This window comes from Gymnoscopelus microlampas (assembly GCF_963454915.1).
Source record: "Gymnoscopelus microlampas genome assembly, chromosome: 1".
Classification (NCBI taxonomy): domain Eukaryota; kingdom Metazoa; phylum Chordata; class Actinopteri; order Myctophiformes; family Myctophidae; genus Gymnoscopelus; species Gymnoscopelus microlampas.
Window position 1 is genome coordinate 32,727,704 of NC_139962.1, and position 12,434 is coordinate 32,740,137.

Sequence of the window (12,434 nt, forward strand, 5' to 3'; positions counted from 1 at the left end):
GCCGCTTGTTGCCGGGAAACTGGCGCTGCATTAATTGTGTGTACAGACTGTGTAAAGGAGTTGGTTGTTGGCAGTTGGAGGTCGGTGTGTGTGAGACACAAGCCTGCTTTAGTTCACCTTTTAGTCTAATGACTTATCAAGGCAGCTGCACGTGTGTGTGTGTGTGTGTGTGTGTGTGTGTGTGTGTGTGTGTGTGTGTGTGTGTGTGTGTGTGTGTGTGTGTGTGTGTGTGTGTGTGTGTGTGTGTGTGTGTGTGTGTGTGTGTGTGTGTGTGTGCATCCACCTACAGCAGTGATTCTCAACCTGTGGGTAGGCCTGTCACAATTACTACATAATCGCCTTATCGCAATTATTTGATATAATCAGTGGTGGAAAAAGTACTCAAATGTTTAACTTAAAAAGTATCAATACTGAAATGTAGAAGTACTCTGTTACAAGCAAAATTCCGGAATTCAAAATTTACTTAAGTAACTAGTAACTAAGGTTTTCAAATAATTGTAGTGGAGTAAAAGCACAGTATTTGCCTCTGAGATGTAGTGGAGTAGAAGTATAGACATTTGGAAATACTCCAGTAAAGTAAAAGTACCTCAAAATTTTACTTGTACAGTCCTAGAGTAAATGTACTTAGTTACTTTACACCACTGGATATAATTATTTTCCATAATTGTTTCCATGTTGATAAAGGTTCATACATTTTGAAACATTTTCAAAAATAGTGGAAATGGCAGATCTACAAGCTCACAACGCGTCGCGATGCATATGACCTTTAACCCCAATGCATCATACGACAAATAGGAAATAGCCGATCTACAAGCTCACGATATGTAGCGGACCTCACTGTGCGATGGGCTTATAGAGCTTATAGATCTGATATTTTACCTATAATGACATGCCCAAAATAGGGACTCCAGGCAGAAAGTGGTTGAGCTGTTTTTAGTTTTTGTCAAATGCAATTATTTTTTTGTATCCTCAATCACATCTATGATCTGAACCCCATCTGCTGTAGTGCAGCTGTGTGTGTGTGTGTGTGTGTGTGTGTGTGTGTGTGTGTGTGTGTGTGTGTGTGTGTGTGTGTGTGTGTGTGTGTGTGTGTGTGTGTGTGTGTGTGTGTGTGTGTGTGTGTGTGTGTGTGTGTGTGTGTGTGTGTGTGTGTGCGCGCGCGCGTGTGACATTGTCCAGTGTACTCAGAAAACCTTCCCTGGATGGATGAATAGCAAATACAGGAACAAAATCTCTCTCTTTCCCCCTTTTTGCATTAATGGATTGGGCAGTGGTGCTCAACGTGGGGTCCAGGGGCCCTCAGAGTTCCTTGAGGTATGCAACTCTTAGAGTGTACAAATGGACCTTTACAGGTCTGCAATTCTTGAGAGTGTACAAATGGACCCATCTGGGTCCATTTGATTCCATTTGTATACACTACACTCAAGAGTTCCTTGAAATGAAAAGGTTAGAGAACCACTGGGATAGGTCATGGGTGGCATTCACTGCAATGTTACAGGGTTAGATTCCCTCTTGGGACGCTCAAAGTTAAAATGTGTCCCTCTCCCTCTGTTCCTCCTCCTCAGCCCAAGCCAACGACTTCTGGTTCACCAAGCAGGGCCGGAGTCCTGTCATCGAAGGAGTGAATGACACCAAGGAACTCTCTACCACCCGCAATGCCTTCAGTCTGCTGGGTAACACACACACACACACACACACACACACACACACACACACACACACACACACACACACACACACACACACACACACACACACACACACACACACACACAGGCAAAGCTATTTTTATCTACATGAGTACAAGAATAAACATGGTGATCTTGGCAGTCAAGACACTGGCCACTACAGTGGCCTTGTGGTTTTAAAGTGTCTGCCCTGAGGCTGTGAGGTCGGGGTTCAAGGGTTGGATTGGGGGTACTTCCCTGTGACATATACATACTAGTAGCGTACTTGCACTAGCCTGGCATTGCCAGACTGATCATGTGGGATTCACTAACAAGTTCCTCCACGGAACTTGTGAGTGATTTTATTTTGATTCAACAAATCAAAATAAAATATTTTAACCGCTTGAATCTTAGCATCCCTATTCTAGGGGAAACATCCACCGAAAATAGCTGATATCCAAGCTCAACAATGCGTCAACACGACACAATGTGAGCTTTTAGGTTGGCTATTTTCGAGATTTGGTGTAGAGAGGGGGGGTGGGGGGGTGGAACAGAGGACCAAGTACAGAGCCGACCCCGGTCATCCAAGTATAGAGGATTAAGTGGTTAGTCAAAATAGAACAGTAATAAAACTTTAAAAACTTTCAACTGGGGACATTTGATAAGTGTGTTGTGAAGCTTTTGATTCAACCAGTCAGTAGACAGATGTGAACGGTTAAACTGTTTAATTGCCTCACGCTTTGGACAGCATGAATGAGAGGTTTGTAGGCCGTCAGCCGTGCTAGACGTTATTATGTCACCTGACTACAGTCAAGCAGCTGTTCAACTCAAGTCATTCCTTTCCTATAGCCTATATGCTCCCAGGTGGCGAGATGTGTGTGTGTGTGTGTGTGTGTGTGTGTGTGTCGTGTATGTTTGTGTATGTTTAATTTAGTAGAATTTAAGGAATGAATGAATGAATGAAATGTAAATGTGACGTGTACACAGTTGTATACCCAGCCCAGTGCCCACAGGGTCTTATGAAACACCATGAATGCAAACAAGCCAGGGCCAGATTACAGCGTATAAATTGTCCCAGCAACAAAGAACAAGTTAACCCATTCAGTCCGGGAAAGTAATTTTAGATTTCTTTGGCTATTCAGAAATAGAGCTAAATATTTTGAGATTGGGGGGGGGGGGGGTCCGCGAGTACATACATATCATTTTTGGGGTCCTTGACATGAAAAAAGCTTGAGAACCACTGATATTATAGCAACATACGTTTAAAAAAATCACACCCAGTGTGAAGAGAGTGGTGCTTTTGAAAGTGTAACTGGTTGCATCCTTGTGTTGCAATCAGCAACAATATGTTGTCACGTGACACGTGACAACATATTGTCACGTGAAGCTCGACCAATCGGCCGTGCTCAAACATACGGACGGACATACGGACACACGGACACAAGTCAAATGTAGGAGTGGTTGGCACCACTCAAAAAAAAGATAAACTAGAGAAAGTGCTCCTCGGATCACAGGTCTCCGCCAGGTCAGGTACGATATTGTGGCCTCCTGGTGGCGCTATAATAGGCCAATGTGAAAAGGGTGCCATTTATTCTTCAATCGGACACTGCATTCATGATTTGAGGCATCCAGACGACCCCTGCGCTCTAGACCCATTGTTGACCTGTCTGTCCAGTATAAAATGCTGGATGAGTGAGAACTTTCTTAAGCTAAATGAGGATAAAACAGAAGTCCTCATAATTGGCTCCAGTGAGCAGAGAGAATCAATAATAAGTAGACTTGGTAACCTGGCTGTAGAAAGTAACACCACAGTAAAGAACCTGGGGGTTATTATCGATTCTGAATTGAATTTTGATACACACATTAATCATGTCACCAAGATTGCTTTCTTTCATCTTAGAAATATTGCGCGAATTAGAGACTATCTGTCGTTAGACGATGCAAAAACGCTGATCCACGCTTTTGTTTTCTCTCGGCTTGATTACTGCAACGCACTCTACTCTGGCCTGCCTAAGAAAACAACTGACAGATTACAACTTGTTCAAAATGCGGCAGCCAGAATTTTATCTAAAACTAGGATGAGAGAACACATCACTCCAGTTCTAGCTTCACTACACTGGCTCCCGGTTGTTTTTAGGATTGATTTTAAAATTATTTTAATAGTTTATAAAGCTCTAAATGGTCTGGCACCTTCCTACCTCTATGACTGCCTAGAGAGATATGTTCCAAACCGGCCCCTCAGGTCTTCAAGTGCTGACCTGCTCGAGGTGCCTACAATGACATATAAAAAATACGGTGAAGCAGCATTCTGCTCTTACGGACCAACAGTGTGGAATAAACTCCCATTACACCTAAGACAGGCAGCCTCTGTCGATAGCTTTAAAGCACAGCTCAAGACCTATTTCTTCACTCTTGCTTTTAGCTGATTCTTTGGTTGATTTTTAAGTCCTCACTGTACTGCCTATTTTAATGTTGTTTTATGCTTTTGCTTTTATTTCATTTTATTTTATTTTATTTTATTTTTGTTTGCTTTATTGTTAAATTGGTTGTAACTGTAACTGTATTCTTGCTCTGTAAAGCACTTTGCGCTGCATTTCATGTCATGAAAGGTGCTATACAAATAAAGTTTATTATTATTATTATTATTTTGTTCCAAAAATGTGTTTTGCTAAAGTAGACCTGCTGGTGGCGCTATAACAGGCCAATGTGAAAAAGGGTGGCATTTCTTCCTTGGCCTAGTGGGAATGTGTTTGTGAAATTTCACGGAAATCGCAAGCTGCGTTCAGGATTTGAGGTATTTTGTTCAAAACGGACCAATCCTGCAAATTTTGGAAGCGAACCTTAGCCAATGAGGATGGAATATGGGAAATCGGACAGATCCGTGTTGATCACATGACTGTAGAGATACTGTGTACCGATTTGCATGACGTTTGGATACAATCTGTTGGAGTAATGTCAAAAAATGGGTTTTGCACAAATCGGCCTCCAGGTGGCGCTATAACAGGCCCATGTGAAAAATTTGAGGCAGAGGTTCTGAATTGGCATCCAGGGAGTGTGTGTGCACAGTTTCGCAGCGACCGGGCCAACGGTGCCAGAGATTAGCTGCTAACACACAGACAGGACACACACACGGACACACACAAACACGGACACACGGACGGACGGAGGGTAAAACATACTCTCTCGCCATGCCTTCGGCCTGGCGTAGACAAAAATAGGATTTAGAAGACATTTGTAAAATCCCCAAAAGCAAAGATTTGAGTTAAAAATGTTCGATTAACCCATTAAGACCTGAAAATGATTCTAAGAATGTCTTCTAAATTCCAACAGTATTCCGAAAAAAACTTATGTTTCTATATCGGTGGTAATCAAACTTTTTCATGTCAAGGACCCCCAAAATTATATGTATTTGGCCGCCGACCCCCATCTCAAAATATTTTGTCGCAGGGACCCCCAGAAGCAAAGATTTGAGATAAAAATGTTAGCTTTAAAACAATATAAAATAAGTATAAAATAATGGTTATAGCAAAAAAATCAGTATGCGTTCCCGGATTGCATGGGTTAAACTGGGATTATTCCAGGTTACATGTACTACTGTATGTGTGTGTTGTGCAGGTATCAGTGAGTCCAACCAGATGGGGTTGTTCAAGGTCCTGGCTGCCATCCTCCATCTTGGCAACGTGGAGATCAAGGACAGAGATTCAGACAGCAGCACCATCCCTGTGAGGACACACAACATCACACTCACACATCTGACGCACACAGCATGCACATATCGTTTTACACCAGGGGTACACCAAGGTACCCATGGTACCTGGGGGTACATGGGGTACCCCATGTAACCCCTTGTTTAGCATCCCATTCTAACAGAGGTCTGTTAAAGTGGTATCCTATGGGGAGACACGGAGCCCAGGACCTCCTGTTCCCCTCTCCCCTCTCTGTGAAAAACCTCCATAAATGCAGAGGGACTCGGGCCAACATGTGTATGGGAAAATGCAGGTCTGTCCCTCGGATAAGATTAGAGGAACGGCCCCTTAATGGCCTGGAGGTCTGTTAAGAGTGGCCATAGAAAGTCTGTTTTCTTAAATCTTATAAGTTTGACCTTTAAAGGTGAATTCTGACGGGGCTGTTGATAACATGAGATCCTTCCCTCTGCGTCAGCCCAACCAAGCAAATCTGACGGCGTTCTGCGAGCTGGTGGGCGTGTCCTACCAGGACATGTCTCATTGGCTCTGCCACAGGAAGCTGAAGACGGCCACAGAGACCTACGTAAAGACCATCCCCCGCCTGCAGGCCAGCAACTCCCGCGACGCTCTGGCCAAGCACGTCTATGCCAAGCTGTTCAGCTGGATCGTGGAGCACATCAACAAAGCCCTGATCACCAACGTCAAACAGCACTCCTTCATCGGAGTCCTCGACATCTATGGGTGTGTGTATTACTAGTGTGTGTGTGTGTGTGTCATTAGCTGTTATGGACCTCAGTTAAAGTCCTCCACCAGGTGGTCTGTGTTTGTGAGAAGTCATTTCCATCTGTGATGGCCTGATACAGGAAGCGACAGTTCTGTCCTGACATTTAGAATGTCATGGCAATATGAACCTCACTGCCGCTGGGGGAAAAAAACACTGTACGCCACGGGAACAACGCATCACGATGCGAGCTTGTAGATCGCCTATTTTCACTATTTTTAAATGTTTAAAAAAATAATTATAGAAAAGAAACTGTTTTGGACACACAAAGTTAACGATATTTTGCTTATGCGTAATGCACCAAACTCACTGAGGCAAACTCCTTGTATTTGCAAAGGCCACCTGGCAATAAACATAATTGTGATTGTTGTAAATGAAGTGGATTAAAGGGAAAGGAGAAGTGACACAGACTAGTGTACAGTATATGTGGGTCGTGGTTCATGTTCATGTCACAGGTATGTGAACACAATAGTTCTGGTAAATTCAGTAAACGGTGACAGTGACACCTGCTACAACCTGCTACCCGCTGAGTGACAACAGCTTGTTGACGCTTCATTGTTTGTCTTAATGTTGTCTCTTCCTCCCTCCTTCCTACCAGGTTCGAGACCTTTGAGATCAACAGCTTTGAGCAGTTCTGTATCAACTATGCCAATGAGAAACTCCAGCAACAGTTCAACATGGTGAGGAGTGTGTGTGTGTGTGTGTGTGTGTGTGTGTGTGTGTGTGTGTGTGTGTGTGTGTGTGTGTGTGTGTGTGTGTGTGTGTGTGTGTGTGTGTGTGTGTGTGTGTGTGCGTGCGGAGTATACCAGTGGTTCTCAAACTTTTTCATGTCAATGATATGTATTTGTCTGCGGACCCCCATCTGAATATGTTTTGAGCCAGGGACCTCCAGAAGCAAAGATTAGAGTTAAAAGTGTTCGCTTTAAAACGTTTAATTAAATACAGACTATATTCAAAGATTTGCACAAACTTTAACGTTTTTTCAAAAATAGCAGATCTACAAGCTCACATGACGCGCTATAAGCTTGTATATCTGCTATTTTTTAGTAGCCAAAGTATAAAATATGGTTAAAGCGGTTAAAATGATTGTGACGCTATATTAACACATTTTGCTGGGGACCCCCCGGTACCCCCCCAATGACCCCTGGGGGCCCCCGGACCCCACTTTGAGAACCAATGGAGTATGCCACAGCATAATGGTTTCAGCTTTTATTAAAGTTGAAAGCTGCTCTAGATGAATGGACTGATGCTATCAGAGTGTTAATGTGTTAAGTGTTTAGGTCTGAGCTATTGCACCTTTTCTCTTAATGTGCCTCATAATGGCTTTCATTATTTCATTCCGGAGTTCGGGGCTGTACGCCATTGAAGAACATCCATTATCTTGAGCAAATGTAATTAATTCTATTAAATAAATACTATATATACTATAATACTATATATATACTATAAATAAATATGCAAGATGCTAATATTCCTAAATCTAATTTTACTGAATATAATATTTTTTCTACAACACCAGAGGAATACAGTTTGCAATATGTTGTGATGCCCTAATGTTGTTGTGCATATAAATAGCTAACCGTGTGCGTGTGTGTGCATGTGCGTGTGCAGCATGTATTCAAGCTGGAGCAGGAAGAGTACATGAGGGAGCAGATTCCTTGGACTCTGATAGATTTCTATGATAACCAGCCCTGCATCAACCTAATCGAGGCCAAGATGGGCATCCTGGACCTGCTGGATGAAGAGTGCAAGGTTACCTTTACTGATACTTTACATGACATTATTATATTTAGTTAGTTATCGATTTGTTGGTATATTTAAAACAATTAAAAGACAATTATTTAAAGAAATGTGCTTTTCAATTATTTGACTAAAATAATCTCGGGAAAAAAAGTAATCAATAGCGTAATCGCTAATACGTTAATGGATAGTTGCAACCATAAACCGTTGCAGTTGCTAACAAAAGTCACTATTATCTATTATCCAAGGAAGAATCCAAGGAGGAATCTAAGGAAATGTGTGTGCCCCTGCAGTGACCTGCACGGGGCAGATGGAGCAGCAGTGTGTATGTGGGTTGTGTGGTGGAAAATGTGCATTGGAGTCAGTGAAGTCCATCTGTTCATCTACGCCTCCATGCTGCTTCAACAGTCTACCTGTTACTGCCTCCTACCACACTGCAGCAACACAACATATCGTTGCTGTCGCGCAGAAACCTCTTATCTCCATATTCTAACTTTTTGTGTTTTTTTGTAAATACACATACTACTTGATCACACTACAGTGTCACACAAAAGTATCAAAAATAGCAGATCTGCAAGCTCGAAACACTGTGCGAAGCGACGCGTTTTGAGCTTGTGGATCTGCTACTTTTGCTATCTTCTTTATTTGAATCCTGAAAAGTAACAGTAGTGGACATATGAGGTTTCCCCCTGACAGATGATGTACAACACACTTTCATGATCATCCAAATTGATTAAAATTACTACATTATGTAGGCTGGACAAGAACTACTGTCAAAATGGTCTAGTACAGGGCTACAGGAAGTTCCTATATGCAGGACAACATGTAGCCCTATACTTCCTGTACTTCAGGTTAGACACTTTCGGCATAGTTCTTGAATCTTTACCAGGCTTTATTTCTTTACGTACAGTATGTGAGATGGAGACAAAACTGTGAACGAGGTTCAAAGACATTCTCTTGGTTTGATGTCTCGTTTTGTGTGTTGTCTGCATCACAGACCGTAGAAAGGAGAAAATATAACGTCTCTGTCGGGTGGAAAACCTCGTGTCCAAAACTGTTACTTTCTAGGATTCAAATTCAAAAGTAGCAAAACTAGCAGATATACAAGCTCAAAAAGTCACTTCACGCTGTGTTTCAAGCTATTTTTGTTGTACAGTATGATCAAGTAGGGCGTTAATTAGAAAAGAAAAAACACAAAAAGTTAAAACATGGAGATAAGAGGTTTCTGCTCGACGGCAAAGATAACTAATATTCTTAAATGGGGACACCATGGGGACATTGTGCTGCCAGTTAGTGTAACTAATATCCCTTTGTCCCCGAGATTAACATGCACTTGTGTTGATGTGTTCTTGCAGATGCCTAAAGGTTCTGATGACTCCTGGGCCCAGAAGCTTTACAACACCCACCTGAAGACCTGCTCCCTGTTCGAGAAGCCCCGCATGTCCAATCGCGCCTTCATTATCCAGCATTTCGCTGACAAGGTGAGCTGGACTTGCGTTGAAGTGGGTTTGTGTGTTGGTGAGTGTACTGTACTGTGCACTTGTTGATGACAAAGGTTGCGTTAGTCCAGTAATTATGGGGGTTTGGCCATTTTTATGGCAAATACTGGAAAATATCATTCCCTCTGGACATCCTGGCCGGTAAAAAACTAAACAAAACACATCCATAAGTTCTCTCTCTCGTACACTCTGTCGCTCGCTCGGTCTTACTCTCACACACACAGTACGCACAGCATTACAAAGATGAAGAGATTGCTGTTACATATTGTTGTTAGGCTACGTTGTTAAATGCACCTGTGCATCTAAATGCACAATCATTAAAAATGAATGTGGCCGACTGGCCGTTTTTGTTTTATACCAGATGTCCAGTAAGCTGTGATCATTCAGTTTAAAATCTTAGGGCGACCGCTGGTTGACACAGCCTTTCACATGACATTGACTTTGTACTCCTCTTTGAAAAAGCAGGTACTCTAATAAGGAATGTTCCTAACTAGGTAACAAGTTAATTGGATGTACTGTATCGTTCCTAATGTGAAGGAGACAATATCATGCTCTCACAAAGCTTTGCTGCCATTCCCATGATGCTCTGGGGTGGTGCCGTGATTGAAACACACCCTGTCTACTAGTGTTCCTTACGTCAGTGGTTCTCAAAGTGGGGTCTGTTACCCCCACGGGTCCTTGAGATGGTTCCAAGGGGTCCCCAGAAATATTACTTAACATAGCATCAAAATCTGATTAACCACTTTAACCCTATTTTATGCTTTGGCTATTCAAAAATAGCCAATCCACAGGTGATATGACACATTGTGAGCTTGTACTGTATCTATTTTTGAATTATTTTGAAAAATCTTGAACGTTTTTAACACAGATCTTTTAGCATAAACTCTTTTCAAATGGGGGTCTGCAGACAAAAACTGTACACATCAATCGGAGGGGGTGGGGGGTCTTTGACATGAAAATGTTTGAGAACCACTGCTCTACTCTGCAGGGAATCGGCATCCGTCAAGGGAAATGAAGCCAGAGCACCTTCATTTGTGACAAAAACTCATTATCCCATCATGCATTTCAATCAGTAGTTTGTCTGATTTTTGTTTTGTTTGTTTGTTTCCTCCTCAGTTCTACAATATCCTGTTTGTTAATGTTGGTGATTTTGTGTTTTTGTGGGTTATGGGTAGGGATGGGTATCGCTGAAATCTATCGATTCTGCTTATCAATTCCGGTCCTTATCGATTCCCTGTTTCGGTTCCCAAAAAATGGTTCCAAAAAAATGTGTTTAGATAACAAAAATATAAGCATTCAGTGTTAACTGAACTAAATATTTACTAGTATTTGTACAAATTATATCTTAGTAATACCTGAGATAGAGCCAACTTTGAAACTTTTTGTCCTGAAAATACTGGTGTTTAAATTAACCTAAACCAATTTTCCATGTAAAATAATGTTGTATGAAAAGAAATGTCAAATGTACTGAATAGTAATCTGTCATGTGTTTATACACAATGGAAAGCAGTAGCAGCTAAAGCTTGTCGTACACTTTATTTATAGGAAAACCTTTGGACCCTTAAATCGTTGGGATTTTATCCGGGCACTCGCTAATTTGGATTCGGTTCCAACTTGGAAACGCCATTTTGATACCCAACCCTAGTTGTGGGTTTTGTTAATTGTGCATGTTTTACTTTAACGTTTCCTGTGTTTATGTGGTTGTACTTGTTGGTGTGTGTCCATATGTTGTCCATGTATGTTGGTTTCCATCATGACAACCCTTCCCCGCCCAGCAGCAGGTAAAACACAGAGCGTTGTTCTCCCCAACGCAGGGAGAACCTCTCTCTACCTTCCTGTTCTCTCTCTCTCTCTTTCTCTCTCTCTCTCTCCAAGACTGATGTACTGTCTTTGATCTCACAGCTCTATACTAGTGACCAGGATTGAGCTGCTGCGTGTGTGTGTGCGCGCGCATGCATGTTTTGTGTCTGTAATATGCCCATGTGTGTGCCTACATGCACACACCTGCATGTGTTTGTGTGTGTGCTTCTGTGCAAGCACTCTATTTTCTGCATTTGTATATATTAGGAGGATGTGCGTGTGTGTGCCAGTGCGTGCGTGTTTTTTTGCGGTGTACTAGGATTTCAGATAGTGTGGTGACCTTTGTTGTGCATCTGCAGTGCGTGCAAAAATATTAGCAACACCTGTTCTTCCCACACACACGAGACATGTGTGTGTGTGTTTGTGTGTGTGTGTGTGTGTGTGTGTGTGTGTGTGTGTGTGTGTGTATGTTTGAACATATGTCTAATATGATGTAATACAGTGCAGCAGGCTTCATAGCCCCTGATGAAGTGATAGTTGACCTAGTATTTCTGGTCTATTTAAAGGTACTTAGTCTCAGCTTACATATAAATGGGACAGCGGCCACGGTGGGCTTTCCCAACCTTTGGCTCGGGACCCTTTGTGGGTTCCTTTCATCTGTAAATGGGGCTCCTTGTGTTAATTGATTGATGTCTAAAGATGACAAAAGGCAGCGGCACAGTACCAGTGCATAAACACCATGTTAATTTACTTGTCACTGGCTAGCTTACAATAAGGACAAAATGCAGTGCTGCAGATGAGTTTTGAGTGCAGTTTGTCATCACATCAAAGAGAGAATTCTCCATCTCCATTTTATCTGTAGCTCTTACACAGTCATAGCGTATGTTTTATTCAGTCAATGGGCCTCATTCACTAAGCTTGGGTACGCACAGATTCTATACTGTGAAAGCGTGCAGATTTTTTGACGAGTGACGCCGTTGAACTTGCACTTCTCACTGCACGTTGGATGTTCCGGTTGCCTTTTTATGGTGGGTGTGAAATGGGGCGTGGAACAATGCTAATACTCTACACATGAACTCGCTTTTGATTTAGGTGGGATTCATCATCAGATACACCTGTGATCCGCACAAATCAACGCTTTACCCAGCCTTTCATGAATTGCTCGTTGGTCTGTACGTAATACACACTATAACAACGCTATATTATAGTTGGAAATTTATGAAGAGCTTTCATTGTGAATGAGGTCCAACATCCTCAGCCA

General features: G+C 42.2%; 1 protein-coding gene across 8 annotated transcripts in view; it reads left to right on the forward strand.

Moving 5' to 3' along the window:
- The window catches only part of myo5aa (myosin VAa), a 102,739-nt gene that overhangs the window by 45,436 nt on the left and 44,869 nt on the right, over nt 1-12,434 (forward strand). For all 8 annotated transcript variants that reach the window (XM_084066044.1, XM_084066045.1, XM_084066047.1 and 5 more), the window contains exons 8-13: nt 1,566-1,673; nt 5,283-5,389; nt 5,829-6,094; nt 6,733-6,814; nt 7,746-7,886; nt 9,230-9,355. In XM_084066044.1, the coding sequence (XP_083922170.1) occupies nt 1,566-1,673; nt 5,283-5,389; nt 5,829-6,094; nt 6,733-6,814; nt 7,746-7,886; nt 9,230-9,355 (830 nt within the window). The remainder of the gene's footprint in view (nt 1-1,565; nt 1,674-5,282; nt 5,390-5,828; nt 6,095-6,732; nt 6,815-7,745; nt 7,887-9,229; nt 9,356-12,434) is intronic.